Source organism: Staurois parvus, unplaced genomic scaffold (genome assembly GCF_062004578.1).
Source record: "Staurois parvus isolate SC_StPar_1 unplaced genomic scaffold, SC_StPar_1.0 ptg000249l, whole genome shotgun sequence".
NCBI lineage: Eukaryota > Metazoa > Chordata > Amphibia > Anura > Ranidae > Staurois > Staurois parvus.
In genome coordinates this window covers 13,808,407-13,836,037 of record NW_028318045.1, presented here as the reverse complement: position 1 = coordinate 13,836,037, position 27,631 = coordinate 13,808,407, and the positions used below count along the sequence as shown (strand labels likewise).

Below are 27,631 nucleotides of genomic sequence, written 5' to 3'. Positions count from 1 at the left end.
TTTAAATATTAATATTATAACTAATCTAGAGTGCATTTTAGGAGAATGGCTAGGATACGGTGCAATATCCCGAGAGGTACCTCTTAGCATAAACAATAGGCGAAGGTCTTTCTGTAGCAGCTGTAAAGGGGCTAACTTTTGAGCCGGCTAGCCCTGGGGCCCAATTACCCGGTTGGTGCCCATGAGAATAGTCCCAGTCAAACATGCAGGCAACAATAAGGCTACTAGATGACTGTAAGGTGAGTTCCTAAAGGGCTCAGTAACTCTAGCAGCAGATAAAAAATTGAGATAATCTCAATACCTGTGTAAACAACAAAACTGAGGATGTGCATGTGCATGAAATACATTGTGTGGAGCCAACGTGCTGACGTCACGCCACCGTGTCCGCAAATTAGAGCGGTGGCCATTTTGCATCTTTACTCAAGGTCCTAACCGGATTGGTAACCGGATTGGCTCACTGGCAAGTGGATGACATAGATCTCATGGTAAGGAATTACATTCTACTGACCAAGTAGCTTTCTGGTGAGTACATAGTGGTGGAGGACCCCGCACTGGAAAGGAGCACTTGATGAGATTGAACACAGTTTGTCTTGGATGGCACTGTAAGCATACAGATTCACAATGGAAGGACTATCATATATAATTCTGTTGTCTGTTGCACGTGACACTTTTGGATATAATTTATTCATATTGTTTCACTTACTGATTTGGTACACCATTTATTTTCATAGACATGTATGCGCTGCTCTGTTTTGTTATTTACACAAGTATTGAAATTTTGTCACTTTCTTTTTGTGCAAGCTGCTTCCATGTCTGTAGCGTTCCTCATTTATTTTTGAATTTGTATAATAAATCCACACAGCAGCAGCTCACCAGTCCCAGTGATATTGCAGCTCACCATCTGCTCACACACAGCAATTAGTCCACTCTTTGCTTTGCTCCCAGGTGACTCTGGCTGTCGGCACATCTGCAGCAGTGGTAGTACACACTGGACAACAATGTGCACTCTCCAGGCTTCGTCGTGGCAAGAGGAAGCTGTGTCCTGTACAGCCTGAGAAAATGCAGCTGTTTCCCCTCCACCTGGCAATCTACCTCTGGGAAATGCACTTCAAAAGCTGTTAATTACAGTAGAGTCTCTCTTCTGAACTACAGTTCCCACAATGCTGTGTGGCCTTACTCAGTCTAGTGAACTCTTCTTGCTCAGCAGCTCCCTCCTCTTCTTTGATATAGCTGTTAACCAGTTCAGCATTACAGGGCAGCAGCTACAGAGAGCAGCAGCTACAGATAGCAGCAGCAGCCAGCCTTTCTCTCACTCTCTGTTCTTAGTAAAGTACCTGGGTACACAGGTCTGTTAAAACCTTCAGCAACACACTTAAATGTGAACTCCAGGGCAAATTCAAAACTACCCTTGAATTGGGTCACCCCCTACACTGCAAAGGTTAAATGTTCATTTTGTCTAGGAAGAACATTAAAAATCAGTTTAACTTACCTGATCTCTCACTCCCCTGGTAATCGACAAACTCCTTTTCTCTCCGATGCTCCAGGGTGTGGGCAGGTCCTTAGTGTACTCACTTACAATGTTAGACTGCTAGTCCTGCATTGTACATGATGACATCACAGTGCCTTGCAGAGAGCTACATATTAAATTTCAGGTGTTATAGGCAATGCCCTTATGTGTGCTTAAGTGAACCTTTTATCATTTGTACTTGTCAACCATGCTGCGGAGGAATACTAAAGGATACAGTATTTCTGATTCTGACATTAGGACTGATCGAGTAATTATATTTGGATTCTTTCATTTCAGGTTCACTTTAAGGAAGTTAAATCTTACTGATTTCACTAGAATTTGGAACAAGCAGTGATGAAATTCCTCACATATGGGAAAAGCAATAAAAACTAACAAGACTAAAAAAGTTTGTTCTGGAGTTTCACTTTAAAGCAAACGTGGATGTTCATGCAATGTAGCTGCAGCCTCTTTGCAGTCTCTTCCTGTATACATGCCAACCAGCAGTGGCTCAATGGCATTTTTCAGAGCAGGTTTCCTGATGGGCACATGATTGCATAATGCATGTTAAAACGGCCACTTTCAGTCTCCACTGGAAGCCCGCATGACGACACAGGAGCACATTTGGGAAACAAGGACAAATTGTTGTAACCCAATAAAGAGTTATGAGCTCAGGTGTGAACTATCCTGCCAGGAAGCTATCATCTGTACTGTGCCAATCATAAGCAGCCAAGGCATTCCCTGCCCCGCAGCTGCACATAAACAAGTGGCATGTATTTGTGCATCTGTGGGGTGAGTAATGCCTCACATGATTGGCACAGTACAGATGATAGCTTCCTGGAGAGATAGCTTAGTTACACTGACAGTTACACTGATCACATGACCAAGATGTCATAGCTACAGGACAACCACTGTCTTACATACTTCCTTGGAAACTCACATATTAAAAAATCCATGATGTGGATTTACATCCTCTTAGAGTCATTATCATCTATTAGATCAGTGGTCCACAAGCTGCAGCTTGCAGACCCTTTGCTTGCCTTTATCCAGGCCTTGTAACAGCATTACTCCCACTGACATCAATAATGAGGCAACATTTCTCCTACTGACACCAACAATAGGGCACAATTTCTCCTGTTGACACCAACGATTAGCACAATTCCTCCCATTGGCACCAATGATATGGCACAAGTCCTCCCACTGACACCAATGATGAGGCGCTATTCCTCCTATTGACATCAATTTTGGGACACTATTCTACTGACACCAATGAAGGGGTATTATTCCTCTCACTGACACTGACAATGGGGCAGTATTCCTCCCATTCAGACCAACGATGGGGCACTATTCCTCCCACTGACACCAATGATGGGGTACTATTTCTTTTACTGACACTAGTGATGGGACACTACTCCTTCTATTTACAAAAACAATGGGGCACTATTCTTCCTATTCAAACCAATGATGGGACACAATTCCTCCCACTGAGACCAACAATGGGGCACTATTCCTCCAAATGACACCAACAATGGGGAACTATTTCTCCCACTGAAACCTGACAGGGCACTATTCCTCCCACCGCCACCAATGATGGGGCACTATTCCTCCCACTGACACCAACAATGGGGCCCTATTACTCCAATTCAAACCAATGATGAGGCACTATTCCTCCCACTGACACTAATGATGGGGTACTATTCCTCTCACTAACACTAATGATGAAGCACTATTCCTCCCACTGACATCAATGATGGGGGACTATTTCTTCTACTGACACCAACGAAGGGAAACTATTCCTCCCATTGACACCAACAATGGTGCACTCTTCCTCCCATTCAGACCAATGATGGGGCACTTTTACTTCCACTGATACCAACGATGTGGAATTATTATTTCTCAGTTCTCACAGTTTCTAGGTAATTGTTTGTACTTCCACTGACCACACCAACCTTGGGGCATTTTTTACTTCCACTGGCCACTGACTGGTGCATTGTTTATTCACTGACCACAGTCTGGGCCCTCTGAAGTCTGAATGACAGTAAATTCACTTTTTGTTTATAAAGTTTGGAGACCCCTGTATTAAATCTACAAACAAACTTACCTGTTCCAGAGTTTTTCAAATTCACTAGATGTTATAGGAAGTGAAAATCTATACAAAACATTCCTCAGATCTTTCTTCTGTATAATCCCAGTTCCTTCACTGTCAATTTCACAGAAGGTCTGTAAAAGAACCAAATCAGATAAAGCATAGGGTAACAGTAACATATGCTTCAAGAAATCTGCAAAATTCAAACAGCAGAGGGATGAATTACAATCTGTTACTTTGTTTAGTGTGTATTTACAGTTTATAAATAGTGGAATCTGACCCAAATAGCTCTGAAACTTTTTCCTTTTCTGTAACAAAACCTGGCTTTGCTGCTGACTTCTCTTTCTTTGACTAGCACCCACCATTGTGGCCTCATTCCAGGGGCTAACTTTTATATTACATCAGCAGAAAATTTTTTGTAGTGTGCACCATATGGTGAACGTTTGTGTGCACCTGGACATTATACCAATACTTTATGGCCAAAGATACATGGACAACCCTCCACATGATGGAATTCAGTATTTTCACTGAATGGTACTGTTATTGCTACATTATAAAAAAAGTATTTTAGACAACTGTGCGCTTCTAAACCTGTGGTAATGGTTTAGGGAAGGCCATTTTCTGTTCCACGGCTCCACCTGCCTGGACTTTGCATGTTCTCCCTGTGCCTGCGTGGGTGTCCTCTGGGTACTCCGGTTTCCTCCCACACTCCAAAGACATGCTGGTAGGTTCATTGGATCCTGTCTAAATTTGCCCCAGTATATGTATGTATGAATGTAAGTTAGGGACTTTAGAGTGTGCACCCCTTGAGGGTTAGGGACTGATGTGAATGTACAATATACAGTGGGGCAAATAAGTATTTAGTCAGCCACCAATTTTGCAAGTTCTCCCACTTAAAAAGATGAGAGAGGCCTGTAATTGGCATCATAGGTAGACCTCAACTATGAGAGACAAAATGAGAAAAAAAATCCAGACAATCACATTGGCTGATTTGGAAAGAATTTATTTGAAAATTATGGTGGAAAATAAGTATTTGGTCACCTACAAACAAGCAATATTTCTGGCTCTCACAGACCTGTACCTTCTTCTTTAAGAGGCTCCTCTGTCCTGCACTCATTACCTGTATCAATGGCACCTGTTTGAACTTGTTATCAGTATAAAAGACACCTGTCCACAACCTCAAACAGTCACACTCCAAACTCCACTATGGTGAAGACCAAAGAGCTGTCAAAGGACACCAGAAACAAAATTGTAGACCTGCACCAGGCTGGGAAGACTAAATCTGCAATAGGCAAGCAGCTTGGTATGAACAAATCAACTGTGGGAGCAATAATTAGAAAATGGAAGACATACAAGACCACTGATAATCTCCCTCGATCTGGGGCTCCAGGCAAGATCTCACCCCGTGGGGGTCAAAATGATCACAAGAACGGTGAGCAAAAATCCCAGGACCACACGGGGGGGCCTAGTGAATGAACTGCAGAGAGCTGGGACCAATGTAACAAAGGCTACCATCAGTAACACACTACGCCACCAGGGACTCAGATCCTGCAGTGCCAGACGTGTCCCCCTGCTTAAGCCAGTACATGTCCGGGCCCGTCTAAAGTTTGCTAGAGAGCATTTGGATGATCCAGAAGAGGATTGGGAGAATGTCATATGGTCAGATGAAACCAAAATAGAACTGTTTGGTAGAAACACAACTCGTCGTGTTTGGAGGAGAGAGAATGCTGAGTTGCATCCAAAGAACACCATACCTACTGTGAAGCATGGGGGTGGCAACATCATGCTTTGGGGCCGCTTCTCCGCAAAGGGACCAGGACGACTGATCCATGTACAGGACAGAATGAATGGGGCCATGTATCGTGAGATTTTGAGTGCAAACCTCCTTCCATCAGCAAGGGCATTGAAGATGAAACGTGGCTGAGTCTTCAAGATGACAATGATCCCAAACATACCGCTCGGGCAATGAAGGAGTGGCTTCCTAAGAAGCATTTCAAGGTCCTGGAGTGGCCTAGCCAGTCTCCACATCTCAACCCCATAGAAAACCTTTGGAGGGAGTTGAAAGTCTGTGTTGCCCAGCGACAGCCCCAAAACATCACTGCTCTAGAGGAGATCTGCATGCAGGAATGGGCCAACATACCAGCAACAGTGTGTGCCAACCTTGTGAAGACTTACAGGAAACGTTTGACCTCTGTCATTGCCAACAAAGGATATATAGCAAAGTATTGAGATGAACTTTTAATATTGACCAAATACTTATTTTCCACCATAATGTGCAAATAAATTCTTTCCAAATCAACCAATGTGATTGTCTGGATTTTTTTTCTCATTTTGTCTCTCATAGTTGAGGTCTACCTATGATGCCAATTACAGGCCTCTCACATCTTTTTAAGTGGGAGAACTTGCACAATTGGTGGCTGACTAAATACTTTTTTGCGCCACTGTATATGTAAAGCGCTGCGTACATTGATGGCGCTATATAAGTACCTGACATAAATAAATAAAAAATAAATATTATGCATTTTCTGCTTCCTGCTTATTGCTAAACAAAGACTGTGCTTCACTGCTTTTCTCATTGAAAGCCTTTAGGTCATATCTGATCTCAGCAAATTGTTCTTATTTGGAAGCCCTAAAAGTGTATGTAGATTCAAAATCTTTTTTTTAAATGTTTGGCTACAGTAGGCAATGATTACAACCATGGTTTATTTGTCTTGGTGAGCACTGTCACAGACACAGAATAAGAGTAACGGGAAATCCCAAATGTTACAGTTGATACCAGAAGAAAAGGTGTAACACTTCTAATGGGAATATCCATACCTCTTACTTTGGAGAGATTTCTTTATACTTCCTTTTTATACGTTGCATCTCTGGGACAGGAAGTGAAGGGAAATCTCCCCAATGGGACACAAATAAGCTAAAAGATGTTTTAGCACTTGTCTTCTCTGTTTATTCAACCACTCTCTACACTATCCAAGACATTAAGTTTTGGCTTTATATACACTTTAAAGGGAAGCTCTTAGGTTGTCATTTGTCTTACTTTGCTACTTATGCAAGTGCATGTCAAGCGCCCTCATATTTCGCTCACGACAAATTTAAAAAGCAAAATACCTTCATGAGAATCTTCCAATGAAAGCTTATATATTCTGACTCTCATTCTACCTCGTAGCTACGAGCCAGTGATATCACACACGACACTAAATAGGATTATATTCACTTTCACTAGACCTAATATGCAGCCCAAGAGTCAGACGATAACTACAAGCTGAGGCTTCTCATGACGGATTTCTTTTAAAACCATACTGCAGCTTCCTTATAATATGTCAATGATAGTGCTGACAGCGTCTGTATTATGTGCTAATGGCCAATGGAAGGTTCAGAGAGGACATCTGACACAAAGGTATCAAAACAGACCTGTGAGGTGTTGGTGACGGTGTGAACTTGCAAAGAATTAATACATGTCACATGGTTTACCTTTGCTAAGTCATGCCATCTGCTTTGTGCTTTTGTCACGAGATAGTAATGAGCTTGCTCACAGGCCAGATCTGCACAGTCTTGGCTTTGTTTTGGCCTTGGAGAGAAGAAAACAGAATTGTTGTCCAATCACAAAGATAAACATAATTAAAGGAATGTATACTGGTTATGTATATATTCGTACATATCATTCTTTATTTTGAGCTTATAATAGTATCAGTTTTTTACCGATAAAATTGAGCGGTGATAAAAATGCAGATATGTAGATCTATTTCCCTATGCATTGTATTGGATTTTCTTTGTATTTACTGCTATTTAATATTTTTATCAGTTCTTTATTTCTTCATTGTACAATATGCATATGTGTTGACATGATTACTTCTGCTAAATTTCAACAAATGTTTTACTACAAAAAAAAGTCCGATTTTTTAAAAGTACTTTGCTATTCATGTAAAAAGGAGATATTGCATATGGATATTTTGAGTTCCCATATGCTGCCATATCTAAAAGTGCTCCTTTTCACATTTTCTAAGGAGTTTGAGCTGCTCCATTAATAAAAAAAACAACTGTTTAACAGACTTCAGTAGCGCAAGCTGCATTGTACACACACTTATGTGGATGAGCCAGAATAGTAACTTCTCTCTTCCCTTCCCTCCATACAGATTCAATGAAGGTTTCAATTAAGAGTGCCAGAAAGGACCAGCTTGCTCTATACTTTTTCTTTAGATAATGCTCTAGGAATCCTTTGTCATGGGTTTTCCGCATATTAAATGTTCCTTTGTAAAACAAAACATTTACTCCAATCAACACTGCTCCATTCATCAGCACTATAAAAATATAAACAATGGGTGCAGCGCTTAAATAGAAAATTACCACAAATAATGCATACAATATGAACATATGCAAAAGTGACTTATAATAAAGTGCTGATGAATAAATAAATGACGTGACTCAATTTGTCAAATAATACTTGTCACTGCACGTGAATCAAATTGGTGCATAAGGTAAAGTGCAAAAACTGTAATCCACACATACAATAATTATCCGTGTCACTGCGTCGTGACTAAACATGCATATAAAGTGATATATGAAAGCATATAGTCCACAATATCCCAGTAGGTTAGGTGCATGGAAGATTACAAGGATTCCCAAAAACTGGTAGTTTAATCCAGTAGGTGATGGTGTATCCAAACTGATAAAAGACTGCGCACTCACCAGATGCGCAATCAGTATGCTAATTTAAGAGATAACACTCTCAATGTTAGCTGGAAATCCCTCTGGAATATGGTCTGGTCTGCTGTCACTCTCTGCTCACTCAGCTGTCAGCCATGGCTCCAACCTCCTTTCACGTCGCTCTGTGGGTGGTGGGAAGCTCCAGAAAGAGGAGGCCAATAGCGTGATATTGTTTCCAATATGTTATGTTTATTGCATCCAGTAAGCACATAAATATTAAAAGGAAAGACAATTACTGACCAGGTAACATGAATCAAAGATGGCCACCGGGACCCACGTGGCGTTGGCGGCGTGACGTCACTGCACTGTAGTTCTTCCCTGACTAGCACATAATCATAGGGGGTGTGCTATCAGTCTCTGGTAAGTAAAGCTTATACTCCCTGCTGAGTGAACTAGAATTTTCAAAAGTAGAGGTCAGCAATGGCAGGATTTGTTATGCTCTTATAATAGTCTTCTCCCTAGCAGCACAGTCTGGTCAAAGCTTACAAAAGGTTGAGAAGTACCTCTTCGCCCCCATGGGACAGTGCTGGGACAGTGATCATCCACCACTGCTATCGTGAGTGGAAGGAGAGTGAGTAACATGCTTCTCTGCACTTGGAAAATTCTGGGTGTTTTATTTGCTTCTGAAGTCCAGATGATGTTTTGGGGCAGAGAAGAAGAGTATGTGCTGATGGGGACTGGGGCTTTAAAAGTGAACCTGTGGCTTTGCCCTGGATGGGAAAAATGCAATTGTGCTTTAAATAACAAAACTTGAATGGTCCTTCTATACTGGTCCTTACTGTGCAAAGTTTGTTCCACCTGTGGTTCTCCTGACAGCTTCTTCTAGTCTGAAGTAGTATTTGGTTGGCTGGAAAGGGTGTCAATCATACCCTTCCTGTTCTCCAGCTTCTCTGCATAAAGGCCTTAGTCTTTAAACAATTGCATCGCTCATGCATAATAAAAGCATTTTTACAATTCAATAAATGATTTAGAAACATATCATGCATAATAAAAGCATTTTTATAATTCCACAAATGATTTAGAAACATATCATTAGAATAGCAGAGTAATCCCGAAATACTCACATGTAGTATGAATTGAGCCAAGGAGGGGAGTCCTCTTTTTCTTGTCTACGTAGTAAGTCCAAGAACTCCATATAATTCAGAGTGGAGGTTAGGCTGAGACCCAGCAGTCTTAGCAAACGCTCATACTCCTTCTGGGTGATAATAAACATAAAGCTGTCCAGGAGACGACGGAAGTCATGCATTGTCATTATGCCATCTCGGTTACTGTCCATTTTATAGAAAGCAGTGTATGTGTCCTAAATGCAGCAAAATCAGAAGGGTAAGTCTAAAACACACCAAACCATATTGTGTAGAGCTACAAAACTTAAATTGTCAAACCTATAAGAGAATACCCCATCCACTAAGCTTTAAAAGCATCACATGGCCTAACAACCTTTGAACAGCACTGTTTTAAACTGGTTTAGAAGCAAAATTACAGATTTCATCTGCCCCAAACTACTGTTGACATTATCCTAAATTTTCTCCATGTGTTTGGGAAACAAATTATGTGGCTTTGTCAGCGCTGACATAGGAATCAATGGTTTTGTTCATAAAAAAAAGGCAACTCTACAGTTTGCCCTAATCCTTGTGGTGGACAGAGCCAACAAAGAGGCTCATGTACAAGAGCAGTTTTTGGGCTGTCATTCAACTACTTGCCAAGCAAAATGACTTATTCATGGTGTATTGATTGACAGCTAGATAGAATTGAGCCAAGTCTATGTGACAGTGGGAGGGTTTCTGCTATCAATCTGATCCATATATAGTTAAAATTGGCCCCAGAGGGCTCCTGTGCAGCTGCATAGTCTGCACAAATGGTATGCCTGCCTGCCTAAAACATAGACTAACCCTGTTTATCAATAACATCAGGTGTTTGCTCCATCACAGTGATCACATTGCTTTGTTTATCAAGTCCAAGGTAGTTTAAGGAGCTTTACTAACTTCCAGGAGCTACTTAAAGCCAATTGCACCTTTCAAAACCTCCAAAATCCACCATAATTTTGCCATCCCTATTATACTCCTATTCTTATATTATATTAAACTAAACACAGAAATAATAAAAATTGAAGCTCACTGAAAATATATAATATTTTTCTTTTAACATACTGTTTTCATGTTTTTTTTTTCATTTTATTAAATTAAACTGTTCATGCAGAGCAGTCTATATTTGAGAATAAATGTTGATGAATTTGGTGTACATTTATAGCTCTAAACTGTATGGCATCTATATGAAAATCACTTCCAGAACACAATCTTTGCATTCTTAGGCTAGTTGTAGCCACATTCTCATAGGCGGAATGCATCATAACCATAAGACCCATGTGAACTTGTCCTGTGAACTGTACATGCCTTGCATCCCATAATTCAGTCATAATTCTTACCCCATAGCCTTCTCTTAGTTTGTTCAGGAACTGGCTGAGACACTCCTCTGCTGTCATGTAATGGAACTTGGTGTCGTTAACACGGTGGTTCGGGCTGTTATGTAACTTATCGCCAGGTCCGTGTCCTGATGGGACTGAGGCCATAAATAATATATTATGATACACATTTTTTTACTTAACAAATGCTGTGAAAAAAACACAGATCACACATCAGATATTCCCAGAATTAAAGCTAAACTCTAAGCAGATATTAAAGACACAAATAATGCAGCTCTGTGTTCACTGATATATTATTAAATGTATTTTTTTTTACATACAAACGTTTAAAAAGTTGAGTTGGCATCAACCTTTTGCAATCCTTGCACAGAAGAGCTCAGACTGGGGGAGGAAGCAGCAGCACAAAGGGCCAATCAGTAGTGCTCATGTGCAAACAACACAGTGATAGCAGGAGAGAGCAAAGTAATGAAGAGATAAGCTCAACACTGTACTGCTTCTCCTTTTACTGTTCAGTCTGGGAGAAGGGAAAAGTAATTATTACTGAACTGCAACAGAAAAAAGATCAGGCTTCATGCTCTGCCACACAGGGCTGTGCTGTGTGGCAAAGCTGTGTAAATCTCACAACTGGATGGAAATGAATCTAAACAAATTGGGTGATAAACCATTCCTTACTACTGTACTCATGAACTCATGCTAATTCTGAACCCACATACTAATAAAACCTCCAGGACACTGGAACCTGTCCCTCCATATAAGTCATTCTCCCATATTACCTCTCTCATCCTTCTGCTTCTCCTAAGATCTGGAGACATTTCCCCAAATCCCGGGCCCCCATCTTTTTCCTTTTGGTCACCCCCTATCCTCCAACAATCCTCCACAATCCACACAATCTAGTTACTATTCCTCTTCTTCCTAGAACCAGCCTCCCCCTTTCCTGTGTCCTCTGGAATGCCCGCTCTGTCTGTAACAAACTCTGTCCATGGCCTTTTTATCACAAACTCCTTTAACTTGCTTGCAATTAAAAAAATTTGGCTTCATGAATCTGACTTTCCATTTCCTGCTGCCCTCTCCCATGGTGGTCCCCTCTGGACTCACTCTCTCAGGCCTAGAAGACAGAAAGGTGGTGGAGTTGGAATCCTAATATCCCCTCAAAGCACTTATCAGGTCCTTCATTCACCTCCCTCTCTGTCCCTCTCCTCATTTGAACTTCACTCTATTCGTCTATTCTCTCCAGTTTCTTTAAGAATTGCTGTGATTTATTGGCCTCCTGGACCGGTATCAAGCTTCCTTAATGACTTCTCTGCCTGGCTGCCTTACTTTCTTTCTTCTGAAATTCCCACAATCATTCTTGGTGACTTCAACATCCCTGTTAATCTTAACACTCCTGCTACCTCTAAACTTCTGAGCCTAACCACTTCTTTTGACCTAAAACAATTGGCATGACAAAGAACAAAGAACATGACAGGAACACGTGCTTAGTCATCACACTGATGTAAAGTAATGACTAAGCACGTGTTCGTGTGAAACACATCTACTGCTCCTCTGCCCTGTCTTGGAGCTGTCATGTTCTTATCATATTGCATGTAAAGGATCCCAGTAAAGGATTTCATCCAGCACATCGCTGTTTGTGCAGCCAACCATTCTGTTTTTCCATTACAACAGTTCACTGTCATCCACCGTGGACACATTGGTCCCCCTCACTACACACAGAATTAGGCCCTGACCGCTACAGCCCTGGCAAACAGACAATACCAGATGCCTTAAAAAATGTAACCATGCCCTTGATCATTTATGGCGTAAGACTAAGACCCAGCAAGACTTTGATCAATATAAATCTGCCCTTCAAAAATACAATTCTTGTCTCCACACTGCCAAACAGACCTATGTTATCACTCTTATTAACACCCTCTAAACAATCCCTGCCAAGTCTTTTCTACCTTTAACTCTCTACTTCGTCCTTCTTCACCTCCACCCACTAGTTCACTCACTGCCCAGGAGATCACTAATCACTTCAAAAATAAGATTGATCTCCCTCACCCTACACTCCTTGTCCACCTGCACAATCTATACTTCCCTTGTTTAACCTAGCTACTATACAGGAAGTTGGTAAACTTTTTCTTAAAGCCCACCTAAACCACTGAACCCTGTTCCCTCGAAAATACTACGGTCACCCTCTGGCTCTATCCTTCACTGTTTAACTCATATCTTCAATCTCTCCCTTTCTACTGGCATCTTCCCCAACTCTCTAAAACTCGCACTAGTCACCCCCATGATTAAAAAGGCATTACTGGACCCCACCAATCTTAGCAACCTAAGACCCATCTCTTAACTCCCTTAACCAGCTGAGCTGCCACCTTATTGAGAATAACCTTCTCGATCCCCTTCAGTCTGGATTTCGCCCACAACACTCCACAGAAACTGCTCTCCTAAAACTCACAAACGACTTACTAAATGCTAAACCCAATGGTCACTATTCGGTACTCTTACTCTTGGACCTCTCCGCTGCCTTTGGCACAGTTGACCACCCCCTCCTCAAAAAAAACTGTTTACTTGGACTCCATGACTGTACTCTCTGTTGGTTCAAACCTTACCTGTCACACCACACCTTCAGTGTCACTTACAACTCTACTTCCTCCTCTCCTACTCCTCTTACTGTCGGGGTCCCCAAGGTTCTGTACTTGGACCTCTCCTATTCTCGATCTACACTTCTTCCTTGGGTCAGCTGATAGCTTCCCATGGTTTCCAATACTATTTCTATGCTGATGACACACAAATCTATCTCTCTACTCCTCAGCTTACCCCATCAGTTTCCCCACGTATCACCAATTTACTAACAGACATATCAGACTGGATGTCACACCACTTCCTAAAACTCAATCTATCCAAAACTGAGCTCATAATATTTCCTCCCCCATGTGCCTCTTCCCCTGATTTCTCGGTCAGGATCAATAGCACCACTATCAACCCATCCCTGCATGCCAGGGTGCTAGGGGTAACCCTGCATTCTGAACTATCCTTTTATGCCCACATTCAATCCCTGACTAAATCATGCCACCTCAACCTCTGCAACATCTCCAGAATACGACCCTTTTTAACCAATGATACCACAAAGCTCCTAATTCACTCCATGATTATTTCTCACCTCGACTACTGCAACTCCTTCCTCATTGGCTTACCTTTACATAGGCTATTCCCCCTCCAATCCATCATGAATACTGCTGCCAGGCTCATCCACCTTGCCAACAGTTCGGTGTCTGCTACCCCTCTCTACCAATTCCTCCACTGGCTTCCACTCGCCTAACAAATAAAATTTAAAATACCAACAACAACTTACAAAGCCATCAACAACTCTGCCCCCAGCTACATCACCAACCTGGTCTCAAAATATCAATCAAACCACTCTCTTTGATCCTCCAAAGACCTTCTGTTCTCTAGTTCCTGTGTCTCCTCCCATGCTCGCCTACAGGACGTCTCATGAGTTTCTCCCATCCTATGCAACTCCCTACCCCAATCTGTCCAGCAATCTCCTAATCTATCCACCTTTAGATGATCCCTGAAAACCTTTCTCTTTAACGAAGCCTATCCTGCTTCAAACTAGTAGACTGCCATTTATTTGCTTCATCAGCTCTTCCCCCCACAGCTATTACCTTTCTCCTAGATTGTAAGCTCTAATGAGCAGGGCCCTCTGTTTCCTCTTGTACAAAATTGGATTGTAACTGTAATGTCTACCTTCATTTTGTAAAGCGCTGCACAAACTGTTGGCGCTATATAAATCCTGTATAATAATAATAAAAAATAATATGTATGTACAGTGGGGCAAAAAAGTATTTAGTCAACCACCAATTGTGAAAGTTCTCCCACTTAAAAAGATGAGACAGGCCTGTAATTGGCATCATAGGTAGACCTCAACTATGAGAGACAAAATGAGAAAAAAAATCCAGACAATCACATTGGCTGATTTGGAAAGAATTTATTTGCAAATTATGGTGGAAAATAAGTATTTGGTCACCTACAAACAAGCAATATTTCTGGCTCTCACAGACCTGTACCTTCTTCTTTAAGAGGCTCCTCTGTCCTGCACTCATTGCCTGTATCAATGGCACCTGTTTGAACTTGTTATCAGTATAAAAGACACCTGTCCACAACCTCAAACAGTCACACTCCAAACTCCACTATGGTGAAGACCAAAGACTGTCGAAAGACACCAGAAACAAAACTGTAGACCTGCACCAGGCTGGGAAGACTGAATCTGCAATAGGCAAACAGCTTGGTGTGAACAAATCAACTGTGGGAGCAATAATTAGAAAATGGAAGACATACAAGACCACTGATAATCTCCCTCGATCTGGGGCTCCACACAAGATCTCACCCCGTGGGGTCAAAATGATCACAAGAATGGTGAGCAAAAATCCCAGGATGACACAGAGGGACCTAGTGAATGAACTGCAGAGAGCTGGGACCAACGTAACAAAGGCTACCATCAGTAACACACTACACCGCCAGGGACTCAGATCCTGTAGTGCCAGACGTGTCCCCCTGCTTAAGTCAGTACATGTCCGGGCCCGTCTGAAGTTTGCTAGAGAGCATTTGGATGATCCAGAAGAGGATTGGGAGAATGTCATATGGTCAGATGAAACCAAAATAGAACTGTTTGGTAGAAACACAACTCGTCGTGTTTGGAGGAGAGAGAATGCTGAGTTGCATCCAAAGAACACCATACCTACTGTGAAGCATGGGGGTGGCAACATCATGCTTTGGGGCTGTTTCTCCACAAAGGGACCAGGATGACTGATCCATGTACAGGACAGAATGAATGGGGCCATGTATCGTGAGATTATGAGTGCAAACCTCCTTCCATCAGCAAGGGCAATGAAGATGAAACGTGGCTGAGTCTTCCAACATGACAATGATCCCAAACATACCGCCCGGGCAACGAAGGAGTGGCTTCGTAAAAAGCATTTCAAGGTCCTGGAGTGGCCTAGCCAGTCTTTAGATCTCAACTCCATAGAAAACCTTTGGAGGGAGTTGAAAGTCCATGTTGCCCAAAACATCACTGCTCTAGAGGAGATCTGCATGGAGGAATGGGCCAACATACCAGCAACAGTGTGTGCCAACCTTGTGAAGACTTACAGGAAACGTTTGACCTCTGTCATTGCCAACAAAGGATATATAACAAAGTATTGAGATGAACTTTTCATATTGACCAAATACTTATTTTCCACCAGAATTTGCAAATAAATTCTTTCCAAATCAGCCAATGTGATTGCCTGGATTTCTTTTCTCATTTTGTCTCTCATAGTTGAGGTCTACCTATGATGCCAATTACAGGCCTCTCTCATCTTTTTAAGTGGGAGAACTTGCACAATTGGTGGCTGACTAAATACTTTTTTGCCCCACTGTATTTCATCTGTGTATTTAGCTGTGTGCCTGGAGTTCAGCTTTCAGAAACCAGTGAAACAAATGGGCAAAAATTACAGTAAAAACTGGCAAGAACAGCAGTTTGTTTTGAACAGTTTTTCTGAGCCCCCACCATGTGTGAACCACATTATTATGCTTTCTTCCACTTTTAAAGTATAACTAAAGGCAAAACTTTTTTGTTTCGTTTTTGACAGAGTGGAGATGGATTAGAATACCTGTCAGATTTTTATTGCTGTTTGTGCCTCATTAGGGAGATTCGCACTCCTTCTTTGTCCTGTTTACCATTATCATCAAAAGTGACAGCGAAAGAAAATCTAAAATTTTGTGTTGTCCCCAGAACAGTAATAAAACTGAAATCTTCCAATTGTGACACTGGTGACCTAGATTTCTGTAATTTGCAGGGATTCCCTCTCACTTCCTGTCATGATTATTTGACAGGAAGTAAAGGTAAATATCCCGAAGGGGACAGATGGCAAAAAAACTAACAGGGGTTATAACCCTCCCTTACTCTATCCTCAATGAAAAAAAAAAGTTTTTCCTATAGTCTGCTTTAACCTCAGGAGTATAGAACAGCCTCCACCCATACATAATGACTGTTTCCCTATCCAAGTGAAATTGGTAATAGAAATGCTAACCAACCTTTCTCATGTGGAACAATCAGGTGGGCATGGCCAGTATTATCTCCCCTCTCTGTTTTTCATTCCCATAAGCAAGGATGTTTGGTTAGGCCAAACATTTGAGCTTGTGAGATTGCCACCCAATTCTTTTGCCATAGGACAGTCAGATCATGTAAGTCTGGCTACCCTACTCCAGCCTACTCCGCTCTCTACTCATATCAGAATGTTCATTGCACTGCAGCACAACTGGCCGCTTGTGCTGTTTTGCCTTCCGCAAGCCTGAGCTCTGCTGTACAAAGGACTGCAATAGAGTGATATCAGATCAAATTCAGGTACTTACACTGCTTGCATTTAAAACAAAGGCAAACATGTAAAGCTGCATTAATTTATGTCTTTTATATTTTCCAGGGATTAGCTTTAAGAATTGAAATTGGTTTATTCTATACCTTCAAACAGTGAGACAAAATCCAGATAACTAAGGTTGTCTTTTGTAAATCCCAATTTTTTGGTTAAGGCATTAAACTGATTTTCATCCAGATGCAGCTCGTGATCCTGCAGAACCTGGGGAGAGAAAATCTGCAGATGAAGGCAAGTAACTATTGCAGATGTGTAAATTTCTGAGGTGCAAATTGTCAAATAATGTCAGCGTTAGCTAAGAAATTTACAGCACAGGATCTGTGATATAAAGTATTTCCAAGTCTTAAAACAAAAAAATTGCAGGCGCGTTAATGAATGGAGTGAGTTCTCCAAGGAGATAGTGCTGGAGTTGGGAAAAATACTGCCATGGGGAACCACAAAACTCCAGAACTTTATTCTTCTCTTTCAGAAGTTTCAATCAAGTCTCGCGGGGGAAAAATCTCGTCTTCTCTTGGGAAGAAAATGACTTACATAACGAGGACTTGACAGATGAAATGTAAGTAATTATTTCGGAGGATTTAACTACTTGAATGACAGCAGGCGCCTGAAAACGAGGCCCGTGACAGCAGGGGAATTTGTTCTTCATAAACAACAGAAGAAAAATTTAGAGTTTGTTAATTTAATCCTAAATAATTTGAATTGGAGCACACATATGTACCAGCTTATGTTCCACGCAGGTAAATATGCAAATTTAGCGACTGAATCATGTTCTAAAAAAAGGGCTTGTTTGTATAAAACTCTGGAATTGAATGCATTAATTCAGATGGCTGCAAAATAACAGCCTATTATTTTTTTTTTTTTTAGGAATTGGTGAAGGTTTTCACTGAAGTCAACTTCCCACTCCCCATTAGGGACTGCCCCAGTGACACCTTGGGCATCCTGTTTCCCTTATTTCAAATGTATTCTCCAGCCCCTACTGTTTTCTTCCAAGAAATATATGGATCGCGAATCCCATAGAGCAGAAACAGAAAGTTTAGATCAACGCAGTGTCCTTGAAGTCATGGGACAGTTAATAATTCTATGGGGGCAGTAAAAACATGACAGAGGATCTAATCCTCCCTGCCTTTCTACCCAAAACTTGTTTTTTGTTCACACCTGTGCTTAACCACTTCAGCTCTCACGTCTGAATACCCCTTATGGACCAGAGCAATTTTTACTTTTTTTGCTGTGGGCCTGTTTATTCGGTGAAAACTTTTTCATAACAAACAACAAAGTAATACTTCACATATATTTTATTTTGAGGACAAATTGTCTTGCAAAAATAATTTTATTTCTTATGTAAACTATAGATAAAAATTAAAAAGGAGTTTGTTTTCTTTTAATTGTGTAACTTTTTATGTGACACAGAAAAAAACAAACAAAATGAATGAAAAAGAATATATGAATAAATGAAAAAAATATATAATTGGGGGGGAAAAAAAGAATAACAAATGTCAGCACAAAAATAATAGCCACGGGGAGCAGGGGAGAAATGAGTTAATTAGGACTGATTAGGGTTACTGAAGGGTTAATAAGGGTTTAAACAGGAATACATTTTATATATTTTTTTTTTACTTGTAAGGTTTCTTTAACCAATGTAGGCTTCATGCACACTAGTGTTTTTTTTTTTAAGCTCCTAGAAGCAATTAGAATTTTTTTCTGCTTCTAGAAGTTAAATAATGTTATCCTATGTGTCCATACACACTGCTTTAGGCTCTTAGCATTTTTGAGTTTTAGCGTCTAAGAGCAGAAAAAAAAATATTTTTGCAGTGTTTTTTGTAGCGTTTTTCCAGCAGAAAAAAAAATCGCTAAATGCTTCTGAACGCTACTAAAATGCTACAGAAAAACACTATTACCAGTGGTTTTTATCCAACATTTTTTCAGCTTAAATAAAAACGCTAATGTGCACGGAGCCTTAATGTGCAGATCAAAGGTCACACAAGAAATTGTTGCATTGTATTTACTAAATTGCTCTAGCAGGAACAACCACATTTTCACAACTGCTTCTACTGTGTAATACAAAGGAATTTCAAGCTCTCATTTTCACAGTTGCATTTGTTGGAAATATTGACAAGGGGATGATCTGATGGCGATCTGTGAATGGAGGAGCGTTCGATCAGTCACTGGATTTTCTTCCCCATTCACAGATCATGTTACAGGTAGTGTAATCAATAAAAGAACATTTCTCAATGGAGGATAGGACAAGAGGGGGTGTGTTCCTCTCGGATCATCTTTAGTGCCGTGGAGCCCAGAGACCACAAGCGGTTCACCCCCAATACAGTGCTGGAAGTTCAGCAACAGGAAGAGGACAAGGCAGCCCTGCAGTGAAGATTTCTATAGAATGCAGCAGCCCTCACATGTAATGTAAACAAAGTTGTAGAGGATAAAAGATTTTTTAAATACACTTCAGCTTTATAATATATCTACACCCAAGAAAAAATGTAAATACAATTGTTTACAAGCCCTTAGATGTGGCGGCTGCATTAGTTTCACCTAGTAATTCTGCAAATAACACCCTTCCTGTCCCTTGATGGCTATGCTCACTTCTCCAATGTATCTTTAGAGGGAGCCATGGTTGTCACTCTGGCTGGACTTCAAACATGCCTACCTTTGTTCATCTCTGGTACACGGGGGATGAGGAGATTAGTAATATATATAAAATACATAAAGGATAACATTTTTTTTGTTTCCAGGCCAGCTCACAAGAAGTGACAAAGACACTGCATTTCTGGCAGGATCAAAAGGTACCTTCTGTACTTGCTGGAAATTATTGTACCCTGAAAAAATGAATACAGTCACCACATCTAAGGACAGGTAAACTTGAATGTATTACATTTTTGTGCTTGGGTTTAGTTAGGTAACCTGTTACGATCTCTCATTGCTCCAGTCGCTGTCACAGCTGTCAAAAATACTCAGAGCTTCTGGGTATGACTTTCTCCCCTTCTTCCTAAAATGTAGTTCTCGAGTCTAAGTGGCCAATTCCACATGAAAACAAAGGGCCAGTTTACTGTCCTTCAGGATTTAGGGGGGCCGGACTGTGGCCAGTGTGAATAGAAAATGTCTTGGCATAAGTTAGGGTAAACAATGCCGCATCATTGGATTTAACAGGAGGAGTAGTGCCCCACTGTTGGTTTTAGCAGGAAGAATAGTGCACCATGGTTGGTATCAAATGGAGGAATAGTGACTCATCGACAATGTCAGAGAGAGGAGTAGGGCTCCATCATTGGTCTTAGCACGAGAAATAGTATTCCATTGGTGGTGTCAGTGGGAGGAATAGTGCCCCATTAATGGTGTCAGTGGGAGGAATGGTGCCTCATCAATGGTGTCAATTGGAGAAACAGTGTCCCAAGGGCTGGATAGAGTCAAGCAAAGGGCCCCTGGCCCGTAGTTTGGAGACCTCTGGTTTAGACCTACAGCTCTCATCTACAATTGGAGCAGTAGGGGAGCACAGCAAAGGCATCAGTAGGGTGAAGGGTTGTGAGCTTTCAAGAAAACCCATGGCTATGCCCTTAAAAGGGAAAAGTGTTAAATACTGTATATAATACCAAATGTGTTTTGTTACATATGTTTGATAACTGCACAAAAATATAATGCCAGAAATCCAGTGAACTTCCTGTGCTTAGGCAGTGTGCTGCTATCAGTTAAACTGTTCTGAGCTCTCTCTGTGGACTACAAAACACCTCTTCCCCTTTATTATTATGAAGAAGAAGAGTGTTTTTTGTAATCCTGTCCCAGTGTGACAACACTGCCCCTTCATAGCTATAGTATAGTACAGGAACGTTGTAACCATATGACAGGCAGACACACCGGGTGAAAATAAAGGTAATAAAAGTCTGAAGAAAAACAAATGCAGCCACTTTATCTAAGGACTGGTAAGCTGCAATTTATTATATTTTTGTTCTTTAGTTTAGATATACTTTAAACAGATAATTTACATATAAATATTACAAATATGTAAAAGTAGCATTAAAATGCAAACGTTTCATCAAAAACATGACTTTCACTTAATGTAGCAATTACTGTACAAACTGCAATCCAGATAAAAAAATCTGCTTTTTTTTATATAATGTATATGTGTATTGCAGTCCTTTAAGTGGATCATTAAACATTTGGTGTCTAGTCACAGAATAAAAAAAACATACAGTAAACAAAACAATCTCTATAACACGGTCCTGTATTTCAGCAGTAATTGGGGAAAGATGCTTTCCTTTTTTGAACAGCACTGCCATCTAACACAGTAAAGCAGTCATTGATACCTTTCTGTATGTCTCCGGCATGTGTTAATTGCGAAGTGTGTAACAAGGATGATTTCTGGCTAGTGGGGCTCCGGGAGGTGTTAACAGAATGAAAAATCTCTCATTAACAATTTGACACTGTTCTCATTGTGCTAAGAAGTCTCCCAGCACAACCGAATGAGCCTTTTTATCAGTGCGAGCCCGAAGTCAACCTGTAATCACTATTATGTAACATGTCATCATTAAACGGATGTGACAGATGATAGGCCATTGAGAATTAGACCAGTATGAAATGATCAAACACATATTTTTTCCCTGTTTCCAGCAGGTTTTGATTGATTGTTGCAAAATTTTAATCAAATGATCTACCCAGAGCACATCTATAGGTGTGAGTAGCAATTTCTGGTTGCTGCACCGAGAACGGGGCCCCAACAAGACTGATAACGTACATCAAGGGCAGACATATAGAGCTATTCATAATGAGTGTCTGAGACATTCCCTAGAATTTTGATGGGCTTCCACATGACAAATGTCTGTGCGGGCAACAGATTAATTTACCTATTGTAAACATCTACATGAATCTGGGGCATGTACTGCATGCGGAGGCATACAGAGGCCCGAGTATCCATACTGACACTCTGGCCTCAGTGCAGCTGCACCTCCGCCTGCTGCAGCAGCTGTCATACAGTTTTGAAGCTGGGTGAGCGAAGCCTGATGGGGATTCACAGACACTAGTTTCCCATCAGGTCCCACCCCCTTGTGATTGACAGCAGGCAGTGAGTAAATCCTTACCCAATAGACAGCCTGCTATTGGCTATGGAATCTGCCCATTGTCTGCTGTCAATAACAAGAAGAGAGCAAACCTGATGGGGAATTGGTGTTTTAGCTTCCCTAATAGGCTCTGCCCATTGTAGCATCACTGGTTTCTAGGAGGCCGCTGCAGTGAAGAGGAGATTGCAGCAGCAAATATGCCGCTCTGTTACACAGCGTACAGAGAGAGGAACTCTGACTGTCTCTGTATGCCAAACTAAAGTTGGTCTTAAAGGATAAGTTCACCTTTTGCTAAAAAATAATTAATGCACATTTTTTTGCAGGTAAAAAAATGTGCATTTATTATTTTTTGTTGCAGGAGCCTGTAAATCATTGCACCAACAATCAGCAGATCACTGGTGCCATGCAGGCCTCCTGTATACCCAGCAGCGTATCTGCTTGCCTGTAAGGGATATACGAGAAAAGCAGATATACTGACAGAAAGAATCAATGAAATATCAGGGCACTCCACAGGGCCATGGTAGTTCATGCAGAACTACAAGCTGACAGCTGCTAAGGTTGTCGGGACTTGTAATTTCTCATTCACAAAAATCTGTGAGTAAGCGATGCAGCCAGGCGGGTGGAGCCCCACATGGCTGCATTTTTAAAACATTTTGACAGCTAGCAGGGGCCGGTCTATTCATAACATCTTACATCCTGAATATGGGTGTAACATGTTATGAAAGGTGAACTTATCTTTTTCCTGTTATCTAGAAACTGGAGGTAATTATTTTTTGAATTTGGTGCATTAGAAACAATCCGAATCTCCTGCATATGTCAGTTAAGCTATCGAAATGGGTGTCAGGGATTTTTTAATTTGGCGCAGGCCATTTTAAAAGGCCATACCTTCAGAAAAGTATTGTTAGGGATTTATTGGGTTCCCTGTTAGTGTTTGTGCAGACTGTACTGTTGCACAGGACTCCATCTATCACTTGGGGGCCAGCTGGTTAGAATAGATGGAGGACTGCTAAATCAATTAATTTCTTCTCTGCTTTGGTTCCTTTTGGTCTGTTAAATAATAATATGCAAGTGTTTATTTATATCGATTTGTGCTGACTGTTATTAATTACATTTCTCTCATTCATCCCTGACAAATACAGAACATTGCCCCTCTATGTTATGGGGAAGAGGAGATGGTTGGGCTTCCATAGTCCTATCTTGTTGTCACCCTTGGACTGGATGTCTGTTACTTGCAAGATCAGGTGAAAATAAAGGGAACATGATAAAAAGAAAAAAAAACAGTCCATTTAAAAGGCATCTAAGCTTGCAGGCAGAACACTCAGTATACTATATGTTTATGGCTCTTGAAAACTGGGACCATATTTAATGCAATAAGTAACCAATCTTTCAAGTAGCTTGTGCTGAGTTCATACCCTTCATCTTAATGTACTACTGTCACATCATTGTAACAGGTATTATTTCGTACAAGCTTCACCCCTCTCGTGACAAACGGATTATTTTAGTGAAAACTAATGCTGGAATGAGCTTTTGGAGACCGCAATGTGTAGAGCTACTTTTCAGCTTAAAGAGCACCAGACATGAAAGATGGTGTGACATTTGTTGAACTCTAAAAAGTCCACTGACTTCTCTGCACCTCCTTCAATTCACTCCATCTGAATGTAGTATCAATTACCTAGAGTTGGCCAAAAAATGGAAACAAAACAAAAATATTATCACAGTTTATAAATCTTGATGCTTGGCTTTGCTATCTCATGCACCGTGGCCCCATGCACCAGCCCACAGCTGCCTTACAGAAACTACTGTCTCGTCCAGATGATGAGCTCAGATTAGAACCGAGTGCAGTGGAAAACCTCTCCTACCTTTCTGAAATCTTTCTTGGAGACTTTTCCATCTGGCTGCCTGTTGCAGGCTAGAAAGCTTTCCTTGACAGTAAATCCGTTCTTCGTCATACAATGTTTCAGCTTGTCGATCACCTCATCCACAGTAAATTTCCTCACCAAATTACTGGCTTGGGTTTCAATCCCCCTCATTCTTCCAAGAGTTGGAAAAGATACAAGTTAAACATTTGCTTTGCTAAAAGTACACTGAAAATGCTAGGTGAAAAACAAAGGAAAATGTAGCATGTATAGGAAAGATACCATAATTATTCATGAAACAATACGCTGCTTGACTATGGATGGTATGGAGAAATGCAATATTTTTTTTTTAACTACAGTTATTTAATAACTTGCCTACTAGGCACTTTTACCCCCTTCCTGCCCAGATCAGTTTTCAGCTTTCAGAGCTCTTTGAACGACAATTGCGTGGTCATGCAACACTGTACCCAAACTAAATTGTTATAATTTTTTTTTAGACAAATTGAGCTTTTTTGTGGTATTTAATCACCACTGGGGATTTCATTTTTTGCTAAACAAAAACAGACCAAAGATTTTGAAAAAAAAAAGTTTTTCTTAGTTTCTGTTATATGTTTTGTAAATAAGTAATTTTTCTCCTTCACTGATGGGCACTGATAGACTGCACTGATGAGGAATCACTGATGGACACTGATAGGCGGCACTGATGGGCACTGTTACGCAGCACTGATGGGCATTGTTAGGTGGCACTGATGGGCACTCTTAGGCGGCACTGATGGGCAGCACTGATGGGCACTGATTCAGCTGATGGGCACTGATTCAACTGATGGGCACTATTGGCCGCACTGATGGGGCTACACTGATCATCAGGGCACTGATGATCAGTGTAGATGCCCCCCTGAGAATTGCAGCTTACCGGCTCTCCTCATATGCTGTCAGCGTGGTCATAGCTGGTCACATGCTAAAAGCGGCTGTGATTGGCCCGTTCCTTAGTCATGTGATCTGTGTCTGAAGGACACAACAATCACAGATGGCACGTGAGGGGTGTGGTTCTGGATGCCCTCCCCAAACTAGCCAACTGCGCTGTAGCCGTCTTTTGGATATAGCACGGTCAGGAACTGGTTAAAAAGAAAAGCTACTCTAATCTGATACCTTAGTTTTTGTCAAAGTGTAACTTTACACATAACAAGTTGATAACAGTTAATGTTCTTTAACAAAAGCACATACATCCCACATTAAAAATTATGCTACCAACATTAGTGTGCTGTAAATTGCCTCCAGCATTGCTCCTGTTTCTTCTTGCTGGAGTCCACCATTTTGTTGAAGCCCAGAGCAGTCACTTCCTTATTGGAAACTATCCCCTCTATTTAGTGTCAAAAACTATATACGAGGGGCATTCAAGTTGAACCGGGACTTTTAATTTTACAGGTAGAAAAAGGGATACTAGCATGGCGGTACTACACACAGTAGTAAATAGCAAGTGTGTCCTATTACTGACAGGCGGTGCACATGTTGTGGTCCAGTCCAGAGACAGTTAATCAAGATGGCTGGCAACAGTGTTAGTGCGTGCTTGGAATAGTGTGTGGTGATGAAGTTTCCTGAACAAAGGCGTAAAACCCACGAATATCACAGAAGACTTCAAGCACAGTGCGGTAAGACATTTGAATGGTGTAAACATTTCAAAGATGGCACTACATCTGTCAGTGATGATCCCGGCTGTGGTGGTTCCCAGCCCACAGAAGTCATTCCTGTGGACATTCAACACCTGAAAAGTGTTCTGGTGAGTGCGCATTTTGCTTATCTTTTCACGGCATCTGGCACTCTTGGATTTATCACCCAAACACAAATATTGTGATCTGGAATAGAAATCCTCACGTCTCCTTTTGGGACATTTTTTCACCATGTATTATCACTTCACGGAGCATAATATTTTGTATATATAATTTTATGCATATATTCTTTTAGTTATTCTTTTAGGTTATCTCAGTTGATTTTATATGTACTGATCACTTTGCACTGTAATATGCATATGTTTTAGCGCTGCACCTTTTTATCAGTAGAGACAGCAACTGAGCATGTGCAGAGCAGGGTGAGAGTGTATCACTGAATTTTAAACAGTATAGACACCTAATTTTAGGGCTTGTTCAAACCATACATGCAGAAAAACTGATAGAAAATATGTGCAGAATTCACTTGCAGAGACATGAGTTTCAGTAAATTTTATACACGTTGCAGATTCCTGCGAACAAAAAATCTGCACATGATACTAATACTAATGTTGTGGTGTGAACAGGGCTCAAAGAGAACAATTGTTTTCTCTGTGCCCTTGCAGAATGCAAGCAGAAAAACTCATGTCTCTGCACATGGTGTAAACGAGGCCTAATGTTTACATAGCTATACCAGCAAAAGGGTCCATTCTTAAGTGATCTATTAGGACTTCATTTTCTGACTAAATTTCTTTTTTAGTAGAGTTAGAACTGAACGCCGACCAAAGAGTTGAAATATATATGGTTGCTACTTAAAGAATTTATCATTTTCTCCAGTCAGTCTTCCAGTTTACACAGTCCACTCAGACAAAACAATCAGGTTGATGACCTCACTTTTCTATACTGCAATTAAAGTGGAACTAAACTATATCTGAGCAAACTCACCTGTCCATCCATATCTCCATGCTTTATGTTTTTGAAAAATAACTTTGAAAAACATCCCCTTTGCATTTCTAGCCACAGCTATCTTGAGTAAGGGCAGATGATTCATGTAGCATTTACTTCATGGAATCCATCTGCTCTTAGTTCAGGCATGCAGGCAGGAGGGTGTGCTTAGCTGAGAAAGTACCACCTTCTCTCCTCCAGATGAAAGTAAACAAAATGCCCATGAAGACCCCTAGGATGTATGATATCATTTTGGCCTAGGCCAGAAACCAGGAAGCAAGTGATGAATGTAAATAAACATTTAAACCAAGTAAATATAATATACTGTAACTTCCTATCTATTTACTAACACTGGCAGCATAAAGATTAAATAAAGTTAATGCTGATTGAGAGAGTTTAGTTTCACTTTAAATGGTCACCTCTTTGTCCCCAGCCTGTGATTGTAAAAAGACCAGAAGATGGCTAATGAGGTCATCTCTATCTTATTTGAGTGCAGGGAAACTCAATAGTCTGATATCAAGAAGGATTTAGGTACTTAAACAAGTAAAATTTAAAATACACAAAATGATTTTATAGTTAATGTTACAGTTAAAGGATAAGTTCATCTTTCGAAACATGTTACACTCATATTCAGGGTGTAACATGTAATATGTTATGATCTGACCGGCCCCCACCCGAATGCCCACTGTGACTGGGGATCATTCATTCACAACATTCTGTGAATGGGAAAACTACAAGTCACGGCAGTCTTTGCGGCTGTCGGCTAGTAGCTTTCAATGAAATACCACGGCGCTCCGTAGCACCATGGTAGTTCGTTTAGCCTTCCTGTCAAGCAGATATACTGACAGGTCAGGGGGGGACCTGCATGGCACCAGTGATCTGCTGATCGCTGGTGCAATGCTTTAGACTTTAGAGGCTCCGTAAACAAGAAATAATAAATGCACATTTCTTTTACCTACAAAAAAAATTGTAGTTAT

At 40.9% G+C, this 27,631-nt stretch overlaps 1 protein-coding gene across 1 annotated transcript in view; it reads right to left on the bottom strand.

Annotated features, from left to right (window-relative positions):
* Positions 1-27,631, bottom strand: part of EFCAB6 (EF-hand calcium binding domain 6) — a 212,375-nt gene that overhangs the window by 39,000 nt on the left and 145,744 nt on the right. Inside the window, exons 17-22 of the mRNA XM_089680804.1 lie at positions 24,010-24,181; positions 17,195-17,309; positions 10,717-10,850; positions 9,359-9,594; positions 7,062-7,158; positions 3,606-3,724 (exon numbers count right to left, since the gene is read on the bottom strand). Coding sequence (XP_089536930.1) covers positions 3,606-3,724; positions 7,062-7,158; positions 9,359-9,594; positions 10,717-10,850; positions 17,195-17,309; positions 24,010-24,181 — 873 coding nt within the window. The remainder of the gene's footprint in view (positions 1-3,605; positions 3,725-7,061; positions 7,159-9,358; positions 9,595-10,716; positions 10,851-17,194; positions 17,310-24,009; positions 24,182-27,631) is intronic.